At 42.8% G+C, this 19,890-nt stretch overlaps 1 protein-coding gene across 2 annotated transcripts in view; it reads right to left on the reverse strand.

Annotated features, from left to right (window-relative positions):
* Nucleotides 1–522: 522 nt before the first annotated feature.
* LOC124113019 (transcription initiation factor TFIID subunit 4-like) overlaps nucleotides 523–19,890 on the reverse strand; it is a 34,212-nt gene continuing 14,844 nt past the window's right edge. For both annotated transcript variants that reach the window (XM_048398786.1, XM_048398785.1), the window contains exons 4-14: nucleotides 19,212–19,339; nucleotides 18,008–18,097; nucleotides 17,006–17,158; nucleotides 15,541–15,794; nucleotides 8,570–8,739; nucleotides 5,661–5,791; nucleotides 4,893–5,018; nucleotides 4,444–4,500; nucleotides 4,163–4,276; nucleotides 3,759–3,818; nucleotides 523–2,610 (exon numbers count right to left, since the gene is read on the reverse strand). In XM_048398786.1, coding sequence (XP_048254743.1) covers nucleotides 2,500–2,610; nucleotides 3,759–3,818; nucleotides 4,163–4,276; nucleotides 4,444–4,500; nucleotides 4,893–5,018; nucleotides 5,661–5,791; nucleotides 8,570–8,739; nucleotides 15,541–15,794; nucleotides 17,006–17,158; nucleotides 18,008–18,097; nucleotides 19,212–19,339 — 1,394 coding nt within the window. In that variant the 3' untranslated portion in view covers nucleotides 523–2,499. The remainder of the gene's footprint in view (nucleotides 2,611–3,758; nucleotides 3,819–4,162; nucleotides 4,277–4,443; nucleotides 4,501–4,892; nucleotides 5,019–5,660; nucleotides 5,792–8,569; nucleotides 8,740–15,540; nucleotides 15,795–17,005; nucleotides 17,159–18,007; nucleotides 18,098–19,211; nucleotides 19,340–19,890) is intronic.

Raw genomic sequence — 19,890 nt, forward strand, 5'->3', positions numbered from 1 at the left:
CCAAATGACTTCCATGAAACAATATTGCAAATTTCTGTAAGTTGTAAAATAGCAAAAGAGACTGTGATGACTAAAAAACATTTTTCTGCATCAAAGAACCATTCAAAACATTTTTTTACTGCTGACATATTGAAAGCTTAAATACGGAATTCCTAAATACAAAATATCAAATTATCTATGATTTAGCAGTTAATTGTGCAACATGAATGCATCTGAATCAGATCAAACAAATAAAGAAAATCTAATATGCATGATATCATGGTTAATGTAGTGTAATCAATATTGAAAGTCACTGAAATAAAATACATCAATTCACAATCGCTCTTCTCTGTTCCTGTCTCCATGCCGATAGCTATACTTCAAACTTGGATATACTATAAAACATAAACAGAATTTGTCTATTCTGAGTAAATATATTCATCATAATTATGTCAAATATGACTCTCGATATGGTTACCATGACTACAAAGAGTAACCAAGGTTAGAGAGAGAAAGTACTTATGTTTTTGTATCATAGCTTTATCTGTTTAATACAAACACTTCATTTACCAATAAGAACTATTAAGCATTATCGACCCAAAACATTCATTAAGTGCATATACTTAACCGACAATGCTTTGACTGTAACAGTACATTGCTTAACCTGTATGCATCCATCCTTTAGTTTGGTTCTTGATACAGCCATCTCTGCAGTATCGCAACTAGAGACCCAAATATCAGTAGCGATATAATATTTTCTTAATCCTGGTACTGAATGTGAACAGCATGTTTGTTTTATCCCAGTTAAATATTGAACTCATTCCAAAAGGCCAAAAAAACAAAAACAAAACAAATCCGCCAAAAATACCAATAGTCATTTGACAACTGTTCAGTTAATTGTGATTTGGATTTTTTTATTACATATTAAAAAAAACAAAAACATGACTCCATACCACAATACTCATCTCATTTTAACAGATCATCATATAACTTATGAGAAGAGATTCACCAAAACCAGCCCTAGATGCACAATGAATATTAATTTCATCCAATCCAGTCTCTAAACTAAAGCATACCAGCTCCTTCCATCACTATTATGTCCAACGATAATACTCCAGCCAACAGAAGGAAAATAAATTAATTGAAACATACAATCAATGTATCACAATGTGATAGATGTGCCCATGCACAGTAGGTGTGATAATGTCAGTATTGCTTGATGTCATCTTCCGAGTCACATGTAGAGCTCACCGAGAACCAGTCACCTCTGTCACCATAGTTACTCAACACACAGCGGTACCAAATCCCATGTCATAGTCAGTCTCCTGATTAGTCATAGCAGGCTCTGCATGCAATGATCCTAAAAATAATTTCCAAGAGAGTTCAGATATGCTCTGTCTCCGACCTTATAACATTAACATATATTGATGAAAATCTGAACAGAAGTAAAGGTAAAGTAGTCTTGTTTCTCGTAAAAGCTTATTTAGAGATGTTGATCAGAAAGACTTCAGGTCGAGAATGACGACCTGAGCACAGATGAGACTTCTAATCAACGAAATCCTAACCTGCTGTTCCCGATTGGTTACACAGCAACCAAACTGAAGAGTCTCAGACATTTTCTTCATGAAGGAACATGATAAATGAATTGATGTGATTCAATGTAATTGGCAGTGACAATACAGCACTTGTATCCAGATCTTATTCCACACAGTGTGTGTCTCTCAAGGCTGTGTATGGGTGTCAGTGAATGAGTCGGATATTATGATTCTCGTGTATGCTCCTTCTTCACTGCCTATCTACTCACAATACTGAATGTGGGACTGATTCTAGGCCCACCACTGCCTACAGTTCACCACATGAGGCAGAGGTTATTCAGGTGGATGCTAGCTGACACTGATGCTGCCTTTATAAACTTACAGTGGTTGCTGTCACACCATGCTCGGTGCTAGGCTACCACCATTTGATAGTCATATTAACGTATCATCCTAGTGGTAGTTGTGCCACGGTCAATGAAGAGTTTCCAGTTACTTTTGCACTGCCCATGATTTAATCCTTCCTTAAAGACACTGTGAATGCAGACATTTTGGTCTCTAGGTTGCTCAGCAACAGTTCTACATATCAAAGTTTTTCACCTCCACTCAAAGTGTCAAACATCTTTACATACATTTCTGTCTGCCAATAAACATGGAAAGAACAGTGGTCACAATATCACTCCCAGAAAACAACAAGTCTCCACAGAGCTTCAATCACTGCTTTGTCCCGGGTGTCAGATTCAAGTCTGATTAACCGTTCCGTAAACACTGCCTCCTGTTCTTGGAGTTCATGGTCGATTCCCTTGAATCATGTCCCACCTTTATCACATAGTGGTGACTGTCAGGGCCCCGCCTGCCCGCCCGCTCCCGCGGCATAGCACTACTGAGGTCATGTTGCAGGTGAAACTGCAGTGTCACAAGCAGGGGGAGACAACTCCCACAGGATCACAGCCAATAAGTTAGTCCAGTCAGCCCTCCAGGGACAGACTCACTTTAGGAATGCTTTATAGAGGATGTTGGACTTAGTGGACGATCGCTCCTGCTCCAACAAGAACATCAAGTCCCTGAGATTCACTCGTTTTATTCTGGGCCTTGACATCTGGAGATGGAATTTGAGAAACATGATAAAAATATCAAATCACGATCACAAAAAGCTAGGGATCACAGGGGAACAATGAGTGGGTTATTTATCAGTGAGTTCGGAAGCATGTCGCTTGCTGCAATTCTCAGCACAGAAATCAATAGTGGAGAGTGAGTTATAGTTGGGTCAGGCTTATGTGGAAGAAAAGCCTAAAGTGGCCACTTTGGTGAAACCCATGTGCATGATTGACAACCAAGAATCACAATAGGACCAAATCTTGGATTCCACCTCAAGATCACAGATCCTGGCAGATAAGGGTGCAACTCTGTAGTACAAATTGTGGCACAGTTAACCAGTAGGCCATCCATGCCTCAAAGGGAGCTAACTGAAGAGTGAGAGTGAGGGACTTAAAAGTTTAACTCACATCAGCAGTATTTCAGCCATATTGTAACTAGCACAAGATGTACACTAACAAAATCAAAAAACCAGTCGACAATGGACAGTAGTGAGTTGTATTTCATGCCACTTTGGACAGTTTTCCAGTAAGAAAGACCAAAGTGATGTAGGTCTCAGACATTTACCACTTTGGTGAAACCCACGGGCACAAGTATGGTGCTGAATAACCTAGAAATGTTAACGGGGCGAATAGGGATTTGAACCGATGATCATATGTTTCAGGAGTGCACAAGGGACGCAACTCTGCACAGTGAATTGCGTCACCTCAGACGAAATAGGTCACCCGTACCCATCGGATTGACAGTATCATTACTAGTCTATCACAGCCTTTATTTATTACAAGTGTTAGAACATTACAAAGTTTTCACTATTATTTGACAGGACAATATAACACCCAGGCTATAGATCGACAGCAACCAAAGGTTGGGATCACCATACTGGGGCCCATGGGGGTACTTCTGCTACCTGCATGGACCCCAGCAGGAGTTTACACCATCTCTTAAGCTGCTGGAGTTTGTTGGCAAATTTAGTCAAATATTAAAATTCCATTTAACTACTTTAAATGATGTGCCCTAAGAGCAGAAACTGTATGCACTTCCATAGGATGGTTACATAATCATGTACACAGAGATCTGACAATTGCTTTAAGTGTACTGTGCAAAGCACTGACAAACAAACACTGATCTCTGCAGTAAGGTTATGAGACTTACTGAAGGCCTTACTGACGAAGAACCTAAACCGTTGCTGAGAGAGCTGCTGCTGGAACCCGCCTGAAACAACAACACAATACAAATCACAGACGGCCTTCACAAGGTAACCAGTTGGAGAGGAACAAGTCTTTTCAGTTTGTACTGAACGCCAGTAATTTTATTTGGAACAGACTACCATTGTTCATGACACCTCATGATTAAAAGTGACATTATTAAATAAAACAAACAAATGGTGTCTCCATTTGTTATCAAACAACCCAAATGTTTCTAATTTTCACACAAAATAAAAACATGGTCATGGCTTTAGAATAATTCACTCAGAACAGATAATGCGTAATTCTTCATAACTCATTCTCTTATAATATTACAAGCCTAAGCTGTCCTGGAGTACTGAAGTTCCATACCCCTTGCCCCTGATCGGCCGATTCCGTTTTCCGCTTCTTGCGTGGACCGATGGCAAGTAGAGCGGTCTGGTTGGCTTCCTTCTGCCTCATGGCCTCGATCTCCTGTAGCTGAAACTGTCACCAAACAGAAGACATTCAGAAACAATACATCTGAGCTCCCATGTTTACAGCATGGCAAAATGGCTCATGTTCATCTCACGATCAAGTTGTCTATAGTTACTATGCATCAACTTGTCACTGAAATTACCTGTTACATAAAACAGTCACAAGTCGGAACAAACCTCTTTGGCTTTTTGTTTCAATTTCATCTGCTCTGGATCTTCATTTTTGGACCGACTCTGAAAGAGACATGAATATTACGTTAAAAAGTCTCGATAAAATTATCAGCTCATAATATTCAAGGTCAAATCTTAATATTGGCATATATAAACCTAAGACACAATACAATAAATTGCAATAACCTGTGAAAACTACAGTATGATATAGAAGTAGTAGATTTCATTTATTCTTATTATTTCAAACAAGGCACATTTTTTACTGTCACCTACAAATTAAAAGATATTTAAAAATGTAGTACTTGCAAGGCTCCATGTATGTGCATCAAAAGTATGTGATGCCAAAACAAAGACTAAAGCATGATGATGAAGTTGCAACCTACTGCAACAGATGAAGATCTTATATAACATCACAACACAGGGATCTCCCAGTTCATTTCTCCCCACAAACTCACCTTTATTGCTCTTAACAGTATCTCTCTTTCTTGCTCTTCGTGACGCTTTTTTTCTAACTTGTCTAATTCTTGTAAAAAATTTAACTGAGTTTTTATATCTTTTGTAACCTCGTACCTTGGGTCCATCTGAAACACATACACTCAGACAGTCAGTGACATGTTCATCTGACATTACATGCAATCTGCATCAAACACCATGATAGTTTATCTTTGACAAGATCTCTTTACACAAGCAACAAGCCTCTAAAAGGAATATCACCATGACATAAGCAGCATTCGAAATTAAGGGGGGGGGGGGGTCTTAGAGTCTTAAGGTTTGCTGCCATAGTAACTGAATCCACAGACTCTGATAATCTATAACTTTTAGCATTTGGGCAATATTATGGAGCCCTTGACTTTCATGCTAGTGAATGAGTGAGAATGATTTTATGCCACATTTAGCATTATTCCATCAATACCATGGTGTGAAGTTGGCTTCACACATTGTACCCACATGGGGTACAATCGAACTCGGCCTTCAGTATGACGAACACGGCCCTGACAAGAAAGGGATGATTATTCTCAATTAACACCTACACTGGTCGTTAACTGGCAAGACAAGACACCAGCGGTAGATGAGACAACATTCTTTCAAAGATTGGATAATTAATTCAGTTTTTTGTTAAACTTAGTTACTTTCATTTTGGTAAGCTGCCTCACAACTAAACATTACAGACTACATGGCTTATATATGTAACACATGTTAAACGCAAAGCTTCAATATCTTACCTTGTAAATTTCTATTCTATGTTCTGCTATTGTGGACAACCGTTCTACCATATTCCTAAGTCTTTCTTGTGTTGCATGGGAAATAATATTAACTACATCTGATGCAATTTCTTCCACACCATGTTTTTTAGCTGAAAAGAAAGGGGGAACTGTTAGTAACATATCTAAGACACTGATGAATATATTCTACATCAATCTAACTGGTTCTCAGTGATCACGTGAGGTGAAATGGATTGTTGCACTTATATAGCGACGTGCTGGCATGTGTGTGGCTGCTTGTACTAGTCAGGACTAAGGCCTTTTTATAGTGCTAGCCCACTGGGATACCATGCAACAATTTAACATGAATACCCCACTCAGACACAGTATACTGAATCCAAACCAACCAGTCCTTGTTTTAGCCCCTTAATGGTGAGCACCAGACAAGGTAACAACAAGTACCATCTTGCAACGTGTTTTGGTATGACACAGTCGGGGATAAAAACTCTGACCTTCCCCTCTCTGGGAGGGGGAGGGCGGCCCTCAGTGATCTGGGTACGTGAGTTCAGTTATATCACAAGTCAGCATATGGAACCAAACATGCAGTGTGAGGTTTTTTATGTTAAAGGAAGGGGAGGATAAGATGCAGAAAACTGAAACATTTGTTTGAAGATTATCATAAATGTTCAAACAGCTGACAAGCAGCCCTTTTTCTTTCTTCAACTTGCAAGTTTTGGACTTCTGACACGGTCAAATACACAGATGAGGCTGAAGTGAGTGAAAAAGGCAGTCTTAGCACTTCAAATGAAAATATTAGTTATGAACAAGTCTGAGATGACACTTTTACCACATGTTTGTATCGTGGCATGGGTCGAGACCAATGTTGTGTGTTGTTTGTTGATCCGAATTAAGGAAACACTAACAACAGCCTTGAAAACAAATATGGTGCTTTTTTACACTGTGATACTACACTTGAACATGACAGGCATTGAAAGCATGTAGCACAACAACTTCATAGCCAAAATGAAGTGGGCACCCCTATAGAAAACTAAGTAAGCATTGCAAAGTTTTGTTCCTCACCACACATTAATATCATCATGTCACACAGCGCATTGTAATCTAAAAGACATGACGTCACAGTTGTATATAGAAAAAAGCCAAATTACAAGTGGTCTTTTGTCATGAAAAGTTAAATATAATTTGGTTGTTGATCTTTTTTCGGCTCCAAATGTATTGACACACATACTTTGATTACTGAGTGAGTGAGTATGGTTTTACGCCGCTTTTAGCAATATTCCAGCAATATCACGGCGGGGGACACCAGAAATGGGCTTCACACATTGTACCCATGTCGGGAATCGAACCTGGGTCTTTGGCGTGACGAGCGAACGCTTTAACCACTAGGCTACCCGACTGCCCTTTGATCACTGAAGTAACTGCAACTCTGTATTTTGTAACCTGCAATTGTACATATCATCTAAACACCTACCTACAATGACTGAGAATGAAATACTTTTCTGTAAATATTAACTCCTGCAGCAGCCCTCTAAGTAGTGACCATTTTGGTGGCCAAATGCGACTTATAGCTAAGACTGGCGGCCTACATTTATCTACTGCTCGCCACTTGGCTACCTAAATGTAAACATAACCAGCGACAATCTCTGTTTAAGACATAAACAGATAGTAATTGCAAATATCATTGACTAAGTCCAATGATGAATACATAATAATACATAACCTGGTACATCAATACACAATGAAGCCCCTGCGAACATATGTCCTAAATGAACATATGTCTTGCTCCTTCGAAAAAAGGATTAGCTCCTAATAAAAAAATGTACTTGCTGCAGTGATGCATCTGTCAAATTGGCTGTTTCAAACAGACTTGGCTAACTACTGTGATTTTATATCTCTGATTGATCAATCAGACCAAATAATTTCAAAATTCATAATAAAATTTAGTATAATACCATTTTGAACAGTAATGGTTGTTTTACAGCATGTCAGCATCAAGTTGGAGGAAGTGATGAAAGTCCTAAGACTTTTACTGCTTCCATGAAACCAACAAGCATGGGTATTCATGGCATTCTTCATATTTTTCAACCCGATTAGCCACGAGTTTTCGTAACTCTGTCATACATTTGTCGTAATTGCTTCATACCTCCTACCGATTCTCCACGAAAGTTTGCATTATTGGCCAAATCATCACGAATTTCGAAAGTTTCCAATTCGGGGTGATTCGGGATATTCTTGGTCATAGTGAAAGGGGCAACCAATGACTCACAACAAGCATTCTGACCTTGAATCCCTCAAGGCCCCTAAAGAGGAAATGAACTATGAGGTATCTGGCTGGACCACTCTCCTACCCAGGGTTCCAAGAGGCCAGATAGTACCTCTGCCACAGGCTAGTGCCATGTATCACATCTTACACAGTCCATTCAACATATTGCATGATTTTCATGTGTTTCATTTTTGACAAGTCCTACACATTTAGATAAACATATGTCATAGAATGGTTTATATTAATTGAGAAAATATCCTAAAACGTGAAAAACTATTTGCATAGTTATCCTTTGTTTACATTGGTTGTACGGCTTCAGGTGCTGTCATTTAAGCCATATGGAGAGCAAATGCTACAGTCACTCTGTAATCTAAAGATATATTGTCATGCACCTCATTGTCTCAGGTGTAGTAGCATATCTTTATAGTTATGCAATTTAACAATATGTAAAGCGCACCGAAAGGCTTGCATTAGGCCAGGCTATTCTGATTTTAGAATAAGCGTGTTTGTTTACAAACAAGAGAATTAGCCTCTGACAGTGTTGCTATGCTAAGTGACCACTGTGCCAGAGTGTGATTCTGGTCTTGAATCCCACAGGACCCTAAAGAGGAAATGAGTTCTGAAGTAGCTGGCTGGACATCACACTTACCTATTGCATGTATCCTACTGAGTAATGGCCCATGATAAAGAAATGTTTCATCTTTACATGATCTTATTTGTGTTCCGATAAATTCTGCATTGGTTGCTAATATATTTTTGGATTCTTCTGTTAAGTTGACGCCACCCATGGTAGCCACATCATTGATGTCATCATCATCTCTGAAACAAAGAGTCATACAAAAATGAATAACTGTAAGTGTCACCATTAACATATACACAGAAACACTTGCAACTTTAAAATAATCGAAATCAATAATTCTGCATCTCTATACTGAAGATTGATGACATACCTCTAACCAGTAAGATAGGAATATTGTGGAAGGTTTGGAGGTGACAACAAATATATGGCAACAAGGGCTGTTACGATTCACTCGCGCATTCGATGAATCAAACTGTATCCCTTTATGAATTGAATTAGTTATTCGTGGTCAATAGAATCGAATATGTACGATTTTTTTGTAAAGAGTGTTGTTTTGTAGAATTTTCCTATTCGGAATATTCTATAAGTAATACGTTACCACTGTTATACCGAGGCTGTTGTCTCCCACAACTGCTGCTATAGCGAAATCTACCACAGAGATCTCAATTACCTCATGCAGCACGTGCGGAAGTAAACACCAAGGCGGAAGCACTCGATGCGCATGCACCTAGCTAGGCGTTACCCTATAGGAATACCAAAGCACTGTCAAGCGCATACCGTAAGGCTCAATTGTCATTGCCAAAATGATTGGTGACTCCAAACGGCCCCACTGGATAGGTATTTCATCGCCGCAGCGGATAAGAACACTGTATCTGCGTGAGCTAAATCTTAGATCAGGTTAAACTGTTGAAAGAGGGAAATTAATTTCATTCAGACCGTACTTAACGTATGTAATAGGCGCGTGACCTAATTCCAGTATTCGTAAGCATGCATCACAAGGTTGGAAAACACGACAGACAATTAAATGCATAATTGTCAAAATACAAATAAGGACAAAACACACAAAAAGCCGTCTCACCTGTGGTGTGAGTGCGCTGGTTTGCAGGACCCCCACTCCTGTACCCACGGCGTGGGAACATTGGAGACGACACAGATTGACCACCGTGCATGGACTGACGACTGCGGAGTTTGGAATTGCGCTGGACACACCCCTTAGATGACCCCTTGTGCCGCGATCAGCGGCCCAAGACGGTGCACCCCCTCCACGTCTTCATCAGAAACCTTTCTGAGGTAATGATTGGCAAAAACCGAGTCAGAACGCCAGTAACAACCTCGTAATATTCTGTGAACAGAGATATTCGAGTGTAGGGCAAATGTTGCCGCTAGCGCCCTGATCTCGTGCGGGTTTGACCCCACTACCGGTAACCCCCGAGACCGGTACGCCAGATTGATGACAGAACGAAACCACAACGCAATCGAGTTGCGAGTTATGTCAACCGTGCGATTAGGGTTACACGAAATGAACAGACGGTCACGCCCTTGTCTTCGTTCATTCGAAGCCTTAAGATAATACTTAAGGGCCCTAACCGGACACAGCGCTCTGTCCTCAGTATCAGCAGGATGTAAGATTTCTTTGAGTGATCTTACAGTGAATTCTCTCTCCGTTTGCCCGATTCTCTGATTCTTAGCGATGAAGCCCATGAGCAGGCCAAGGCGGACTGCTCCTTCGTCACCCCTATCGAATCGTACCTTGGCGACATCGAGTGCATGAATTTCGGATACACGTGCCGCCGTGGCAAAGGAGAGGAGAAATGCTGTTTTCCAAGTCACATGCAAGGGTTCATACGGAGCTTCCGTAAGTGATTGCAACACTAGGGAAATATCACAGGCCGGTGCCCGAAGGCGGCCCTTCTTAAGATCGTGCTGTTTGAAACCATTGATAATACCCCGTATCACTGGCTCTTTGGAGAGACTGGTACCCATAGCAACGTCCCATACCATAGCAACGGACGAGACATAGTTGGCAATGGAACCCCCGGAGAGTTTCCGGGTCTCTCGCAAGTGAGTCATGAAATGAGTAATATCCTGCACAGATACCTTATCTGGAGAATGAGTGTGATGTTTACAACACTACTTCGTGAAAATAACCCAACGTGCATTATACACCTTCTGGGTAGAATCATGATGCATACTAACGTATGCCCGAGACGCCCTACGAGAAAAACCTTTACTCCTCAGACGCTCGGTGACAACATCCACGCGTGCAGATTGAACTGCCCTGCGTTTGGATGAAGCTGACGGGTGTGAGGGTGGATCAAGAGATCCGGTCTCACAGGCAGTGGAAGTGGCGACTGCGTGACCTAGGTCAGCAAGTCGGGATACCACGATCTGTTCGGCCACATGGGCGCGATCAGTAACATTCGACAGCGAACTCCTCGGAGCCGGCTTAGAATGTGTGGTATCAACGCTGTCCGCGGGTTAGCATAAGCGTCCAAGCCCGTCCAGTCTAACGCAAGAGCATCGTGATCGATGGCCCTCGGGTCTGGGACTGGTGATACAAACAACGGGAGTTGATTGTTGAACCGTGTTGCGAACAGGTCGACCATCGCACGACCCAAACGTTCGCACAGCCACTGAAACACTACTAGGTTCAGCATCCACTCTGTGGGGCTCGGATCCTGAGGCCTCGATAGAGCGTCGGCCAGTACGTTCCGCACACCTGGGATGTGACGGGCGCATATCTGGCACGGGACACTGTCCACCAGAGCGTAAAACACGAACGTGAGATCGAGTAGCAAGTGACTGTGGGTTCCCCCCAGTTTGTTCACATAGGACACTACCGTCGTGTTGTCGGTCGCCAGCATGAGCCGGGCGTCGACGAGACAATGCTTCCAGTGATTGACTGCTCACCTCCCCCTCTAGATGGGAGCCCCAGGCCACTAGAGAGGTGTCTATATACAGGTTCAACGTGGCCCGGTAGGGCCGCATAGAGACTCCTGATAAGACATTGTAAGGGACCGTCCACCACTCCAGATACGGTCTGAGCCGATCCGGGAGGGCGACGGTCGCACTCTTCTCCTCCTGTGCTAACAACTGGATTAAAAAGGGAGATTGACAATCCACCCCAATTGCTCCAAGAGCCGAAGTGCAAAATCGAGCTGCCAAGACAGCATGTCTGTCATTCGATTTGCTACTAGCGAGTCGTCCAGGTACGCGAAGTACCGGACACCCCTCCGGTGGAGGAACCCAACTATGGTGGTGGTTAACCGGGTGAACAGCCAGGGAGCGGATGAAAGACCGAATGGGAGTACAACCCACTCATAGTGCCTGCCTTGAAAGACAAACCTGAGATACTTGTGATGATCCGAGTGAATCGGAACATGCAGATAAGCATCCTTCAGGTCGATCGAAGCGAGCCAGTCGGCCGGCATGATCAGAGCTTTCAGGTCCGCCAAGCTCAATATTCTGAACCTGGGCGGCTTGTGCAGGTAGAACTCCTTGAACGATTTCAAGTTGTGAATCATTCTGAGTTCGGCACTGTCCTTCTTGGGAACTAGAAATATCCTGGAGTAAAACCCCGGTGTTATTTCTGGTAGAGCTAACTCACGAAGTGCCCTCTTCTCCACCAACCTGCTGATGGCATCGGCGAGGATGGGAAGATCGGTTTCCGAATAGAAACCTTCCGACGGGGCAACGGTGAGCGGCGGATTCGCTTTGAGATCGAGCCGATAGCCGTACCGAATTCTCCCAGTAAGTCTGGAGTCTGGCTCCCACTGGGGAAGGAGAGGGGGGCCTGACAGGCTGCGGCAGGTGCAACTGTCCAGGGCCAAGTGACTCAGGTTCGCCGATGGGCCAACCGAAGCTGGTGTTGTCGGCACACGAACCCTGCAAGCGAGAGTCATTTGGAGGAGCCCTTACCGTCCCGAGACGGCTTAGGCTTCCCCCAGTGTCCCTTCTTCCCCCGAAAGGGCGTCATGTTGCCCTTACCGGGGCCCTCAGGGCGGGACCTCTTCCCGGAGGAAGAAGACACCGACCCCTTGGACTTCCCGGCCACAGCATCCTGAGAGGCACTCCGTTTAGGGGCACCACCCAGGCGTCTGTGCAGAGACCCAACCAGATCCAACGTATGCCACGACGACGCGTCAGACGAAGCAGACTGCTGTTCTTTTAGAACACCAGGGATCCGATTATTGAACAGGGTCTGCGCAGACCAAGGCTGCGAAAGTAACACCTCTTGGTTGGCGGCGTCCAACCCAGAGGCGGCAAGGTACGCTTGCCGCCTCAAGAAATGGCATGTGCCGGAAAGAAAGGCCGAAGCCCCGGCAACGTACTCAAGGGTTGCATTCAAACCGATTAAACAGTTATAAATGCGCTGGTCTCGGTCCGTGGGGGAACCTTCGACCAGACTGGCCGCCGCAGCCAAGTAGGTGTCGCCATGTGACATAGCGAGCATGGAGTGCCGAGAGAGGGTGTCCATTTGCTGTAAAGTCGCTTGAGTGACTGTAGCAGCAGGTGGGGAACGGACACCCAACCTCTCCACATGGGCCTCCGCGGTGGGACCTGCCTCGGGGAAGGCCAGGTCATGCACCGGGAACGAACCCTTTCTCCATGACGGAGGAGATAACGGGAGTCCCCGACCGGAGGCCGCCGCGAAGGCTTTCTCCAAAGACGGCTTGATCCCGCACAACAAAGTTGACGCGGGAAAAGCCTTGTTGGCAGACTCGTCGAAAACCTCGGAGGAGCCCACCGAGCTGTGGATTCCCCGGGGTACCAGCTGGGGCCTTGGCATGTCCTCAAAGAGGTCATACACCATGGCCACACGGTCCTTAGTCGATAACGGGAGTATCGGCTCGGGGGAAGGACAGGTGACAATGGTAGCCGCCGCCGTACCCATGGACCCCGCGTCCGAACCCGCAGCCACCGAAGGGGCCGGGGACGGAACAACCAGGGCCTTATCCTGAGATAAGGCCGCTAGTTTGGAGTCCACCTGTTTAGACAACAAAGCAGCGACGGAATCCCCAGACAGCCCAAGGGCTTCCAAGGGATCCGCCGCTGAGGAGGTAGTGCCCGCAATGGGCGCCCGACCGGACGAACCAGCCACCTCAGGGATGATAGCAGAACGCACGTAGCGCCTGTATCGTGCAAAATCCTCAGGCCCCAGACCCTCGCACAGGGTGCACCGGGTGTCCTCGCAAGGGACCCTGCACCACGGGCAACGATCGTGGGGATCCCGGGACGACAAAAACCTCTGACAGGCGCCACAGCGCCTGGTAATAGGAGTAGACGGGGTGCTGGACAAATCCATCTCCATGTCAGACATTGTTCTTTGAACCAAAAGCAATCATGGTTACAACACACACACCAAACATATTCACAAATGTAGATTTTCCGAAGAAAAACCAACGATAATAGCGAATACATAAAATACATATATTACAGATATACATATATATATTAATAGGTGATGCAAAAAACACCCCACGATATACCACTAAAGGTGGACGGAAAACACAAAGTGCCGACGCCGCACCCCGTTAGTAGCGAAAAAAGGCGCGAAAATTTAGGCGGGGAATTTTCTAAGCGCTGTATAACGAAAGCCCCGTAAATTACAGTTTACTTAGGACTAAGAAACGGTAATAAATATCACCAAGGATAGCAGGAGGCTGGTAGAACGCAAAGCAGTCGATATATACGTCGTGCGAAGGCAAGCAAAGAGACAAGAGTGAAGGGTGTCACATGGCAGCTAGGTGGCTACGCATGTGCTGCATGAGTTGATTGAGATCTCTGTGGAAGATTTCCCTATAAGAGCAGTTGTGGGGGACAACAGCCTCGGTATAACAGTGGTAACGTATTACTTAATGTAATATCACTGAAATATCTCAACCTGAATCATAACATGACGTACATTTTTTTCCTTTTTTTATAAACTCAAGTTTCACACAGACAGGATGTTTTCCCCCCAACACAAAAACAATACCAGCTGATTACCATGAGCATGTAACTCCGGAAGTAACTTGTTATTGTATTTGTGAATAAATATTCGTATTCATTACCCTATATTTCGTGATACGTATCATACTTGCCTCAAGTGTATTCGATGCAGCCCTAATGGCAACTGAGTGATAAATATAATGCTTTTAGCATAAGGACCTGGTGGGTAATCGTTGAAATGGTAATTTAAGGTTAGTGGCGAGGAACGCCTCAGACTCGAACTAGTGTTTGATAACCATATTTTTAAAGATATTCAAGAACTCTATGCTAAACTGTGAGTTTCCCATCCGTGATGTTCTTTGGAGACTTGGACAATGAAATGCACGTCCCAGGGCAAATATACAATTCATATAGGACCAACTCGAGCACATTTTACAATCACTTAAATATAACTTGCCCAAGTTGATAGGCTTATTATGAGCAAACATAGCCCTGATCAAGATAAGAGTAATGTCTTTTCTATCTGTTTGTTTCTTTGAACAAAAAGGAACCAAATCACACTTACATACAATGCATAAAACACATATTTCACCATTTATAAACAGATTAACTATTAGTCCTGATTTAAGTAAGTATTCAGTTGTTAATTTCATGAAGTCACCATAGCAGAAGACTTGAGTGGTTAGGCTTCAGTGCAGCCGTCGTGGGTTTTAATCCCACTGGTGACACGCATTTTTACACATAAAAAATTCCATCACTTCCAGGTGGTGTTTAACAACAATTGAGTTAGTTAAGGCCCAGTCAAAGACAAAGGAGCCCTATTTTAATGCAAGATTAGTTTGAGAGGAAAGCCTGAAGTTTCCAACGGTCCTTGACATTTACTTCTTGGGGAGAACCAACGACCACAGGAATGATGCCGACAAATCAAGGATTATGTACAATCTGGGCAAATCTGGTATTCATTGCATCCTGGCATAACTGCAGAGTAAATTAGAGGCAAGCAGTGCACCAATCACAAAGATCCTCCACAGCAGGGAGTTTAAAATTGTACTCTACATTACCATCAACATGTGTAAAACGTTTGAATCTTGTAACTAGCTACGACATACTTGAGAGATTCAAACTTTCTCTTCTCTTTATGTGAAGGTTCACTCTTGCTTGCTCCCATGTGAGCCTGCAAGGCACTGACAGTGGTTGGCATGGCTCCAGGGGCGGAGGAGGTGTACCCCTGCTTGTTGCGGACTAATGACTGAACAGGCTGGGGCAGTGCATGTAGAGGAGGACCTTTATTTGACAACCGGAACTGGACATTAGGACTTTGAGGTGTTCCTCCCCCATATCCAAGAGTATTCGAGGCTTGGTGCTGTAGCAAGAGGAAAGAAAAGTATTATTAGTAGCGATATGTATCATGTCTTGTGATGCAAGCCTCGTCTGACACATAGCACAATATCTATATACGACAATAACTACCCTTTATTACCATGAATCCTGGAGTCAAATCACAATATTCTCAAATCATAAATTGTTACATACCACTAATCACGACGACTGAGAAATCCCTTCATAAGAATGCGTGGTGGGGGATGCTCGAAGGTTCATGCTGTTGCATGGATAAGAGGACATATTGCGTAAGCCTTGTGACCAAGTCAGTGTTTGATTGCATTGCATGAAGGCAGACTGTTGCGTGAAGGTTGGGGGTGCGCGGTCTGTGCCTGCACAAAGGGCTGAGCCTGTGACATTGCCGAATATTTGGCAAATATCTGATGCCGCAAGAAGGTGCAAAAATTGTGTCCAGGTGTTCTTCCCCCCAAAGAAGGGAGGATTTGTGGATGATAACTTTGTCTTTAGGGAGATGAGAGCCTTTGTGATGGCATGCATCTGTGATGAAAGAACCTCATCTTCTTCTAATTTAAACCCCATTTCTTCATCTAAAAGGGGGGGGGGGAGAGGAGAGGAGAGGAGAGGAGAGGAGAGGAGAGGAGAGGAGAGGAGTGGAGTGGAGTGTAGTGTAGTGTAGTGTAGTGTAGTGTAGTGTAGTGTAGTGTAGTGTAGTGTAGTGTAGTGTAGTGTAGTGTAGTGTAGTGTAGTGGTGTAGTGTAGTGTAGTGGTGTAGTGTAGTGTAGTGTAGTGTAGTGTAGTGTAGTGTAGTGTAGTGTAGTGTAGTGTAGTGTAGTGTAGTGTAGTGTAGTGTAGTGTAGTGTAGTGTAGTGTAGTGTAGTGTAGTGTAGTGGTGTAGTGTAGTGTAGTGGTGTAGTGTAGTGTAGTGTAGTGTAGTGTAGTGTAGTGTAGTGTAGTGTAGTGTAGTGTAGTGTAGTGTAGTGTAGTGTAGTGTAGTGTAGTGTAGTGTAGTGTAGTGTAGTGTAGTGTAGTGTAGTGTAGTGTAGTGTAGTGTACGCTCAACGGTCTCTTAGTCTCAGATGATGGTGTAGACTTTAAGAGCCAAGTTTGAGTCGGTACATCTATACTAAAATTTCCAATCAAAGACACCCCCAGTGTGCTCTAACCTTGACCCTTGACTACTGTCTATCTGTTGTATATATATGATAGTGGATACTTGAAGCACAACTGACTGACCTGCAGATGCTGGACTGGCAGATTGGGTTGTATGGCTTGTTGAACTTGTACTGCTGGTACGTGCTGCTGCATGGCTTTGCCTTTAGGCGCTGTCACTCCTTCTATTGTCATCTTGTTGGATATAAGACACTGACGCAACAGTGGGAGACTTTTCTGTAATCAACCAGCACAGCACTTCAATTAATCTTCTTTTTTTCATAAGTGTTTTGTGAAAAATATACAAATAAACTTGTCCATCTGAAAGTGTCAATCACAATCACAATCACATATGATCTAATAAAAATTGTTCTGCTTACAATCTACATTTGATAATAAACTAGAATTGCACCTATTGACATGATATTCTCCAGATGACAATGCTTTTCTTTATTGCTCTTTATTCGAATGCAGGCATCACATACATAAACTCTACTGCAGTGAATGATGCAAAAGACTCTCATTTATTATAATTAAGACATTTGTTAGGGAAGAGAATATATGGATGTCAACTTCTTTATTATGAGGAACTCAGTGTTCCTCATAATAAAGAAGTTAACATCCATATATTCTCTTCCTTATGTTTATCACTTCTAAATGCCTTTCAAAGACCTAAGACATTTTTTGCTGTAGTGATCTTGAAGTGCATGTTGCATGACTAGCAAACATCGCCTGGTGCAAATGTTTGTACCACAAGCAGCTTATACAACCAGAATGTGTAAACATAGCAAAACTTATTGAGGCCTTTATCTGAAACACCACTTTAAGCTTAACATTAGATTGGACCCAAAAATAAAATATACCCAAAGAAAAAATGGAATACCACATTTTCTGTTGTATTATGCATACCCCCAATTCTTGGGGACAAACTTTGGCAAATATTGATATTTCACATATTTGCTATTTCATACAGAAATTAATCATTTATCTTCAGTTGTGTGCAACAACTATAATGAAAAGCCTTGTGTTGTCCTAGATGAGGTTCAAATATAACCACGACACTTACAGTCACCATGTTGGACTTACTTTCAAAAATGGAATAAGGTACGGCTGTGGTGAAGATTTCAACTCTTCCTGTAACCTTGCTGTGAACATTTCTGGCTGTACCCTATCGTCCTGGAAACAAAAGAAGTGTAATACAGCTGTATGCAGTGTTTGAACTCATCCCATTGAGACGATGGGGCAGGTGACCCATAAACGTTGCCTGCCCATCTTCAAAGTTACCTGACCAATGAAAGAGTAGGTTACAAAAGTTATTTCCATTAATCCACCAACAAAAATGGATCGCCGATGACAGTATCGAGAAAATCGAGAAAATCAAGAAAAACAAGTGATAACTCGTGTCTCGTTTCAGTTGAAATAATGCAAACAATTAATTGAAAATCTACAAAAATCTGTAAATGTAAGTAGTCATAAAATTATCTGCCAGACAGTTGGGCTGGTGGAGGAAAATTTCATGCAGCCTGACAGATAAGTTACCAGCGGCGGGCCGGCAGTTATTTCAGACACTGAACACTGTATGAACACTGAGTATACAAAGGACTTGGATCAAAGGCAGATCTCCAATCTGGAGCAGACTGACAAGACGGTGACATTAACACATGTCATTCCTGCTTTGATGTCATGATGATGAGGGTCGTTCATTATTAAGGCCACTCTCCATTTTATTTCTTATTCCGTCTTCTTACCCATTACTTTCTTAACTCTTGGGCATGTTTAACTTTTATTCTCAGTGCTAGGATGGTGATATCCTACATACTAGAACATATTCTGATAAAATTCCTTCAAATTACAGTGAAGTGACCTTTTGCAGATGCGTTTGGAGTAAATGTGTATGTTTATCTTACAACTTTAGTTTTAAGTGAAATTTGAAAGAGTACTTTGAACAGTTACCAGTACTCTTGAAGATATGGCAGCAGGCAGGTAGTTCTTATTACATCTTCAACATATGGAAGTGAGTTTGGTTTAACATTGAACGACAGTGTGTCAGCTGTATCATGTGATGTGGGAGGAAGACACCAAGTGATTCAGGTCTAACACATTTAACACTTTGGTGAAACCCCACAAGCACAGGTATAGTGCTGACAATGCTTGAAACATAATCAACGCACATCCTGGTTTCAAACCCTCAATCATAGGCTTTTGTACAGTCAAATTGCATCACCTTAGGCAACTGGGCCACCCATGCCCCTCTCAAACAGAACTAATATCTGCCATACATCTGACTTACAATGAGCCCTTGAATAAGTTCCCGGACATTCCGGACCGTCTGTGGTGGCTGACTGGAGGCCAGTTTGATGAGGGTTGACAGGAAGTTTTTACATTTCTTCACATTTTCCATAGGTTGAGACGCTGGACCTGTACAAGCAAGATAGATCCAGTCAAAGTTAGTGCTTCAACCCAACACCATATCACCATGATCACCATGTAAAAACACTTAAAAAAATATATTTTGGATAGAAGAGTTTTTTCGGAATATCAACAAGCTGAGCTAAACACAAAATCTCCAGGTAAATGATCTAATACTTTAATAACAAAGAAATAAGCACTTTCGGTTCAATAATGTCACTTCTGTTGTGGGAAAACACATGCCCCATTCAGTAAAACTTTGAAACAAAGTCATATGCCTCGAGCTACCTTTATGACAAAGTCATAAGCACTTCCAGATTAATGACCTTGAACTTCAACCTTAACCATGAACTGCCTACAGATCATGTATACATATAAAGTTTCGCCAAATTGCAATAATAAATTCACAAGTCATTGTGTATACACAAGCTTTTGATCACGTCTACTTCCCATCGACTGACGTTGGCCTGCAACATCTTTATAGACATTTAAGTTCACACAAAAAGTTGGATTCTTTTTTGTTTATTTGCTTTTAAACAATGCACTCAGCAATATTCCAA

Source organism: Haliotis rufescens, unplaced genomic scaffold (genome assembly GCF_023055435.1).
Source record: "Haliotis rufescens isolate VD_foot unplaced genomic scaffold, xgHalRufe1.0.p SCAF_19, whole genome shotgun sequence".
Taxonomy (NCBI): domain Eukaryota; kingdom Metazoa; phylum Mollusca; class Gastropoda; order Lepetellida; family Haliotidae; genus Haliotis; species Haliotis rufescens.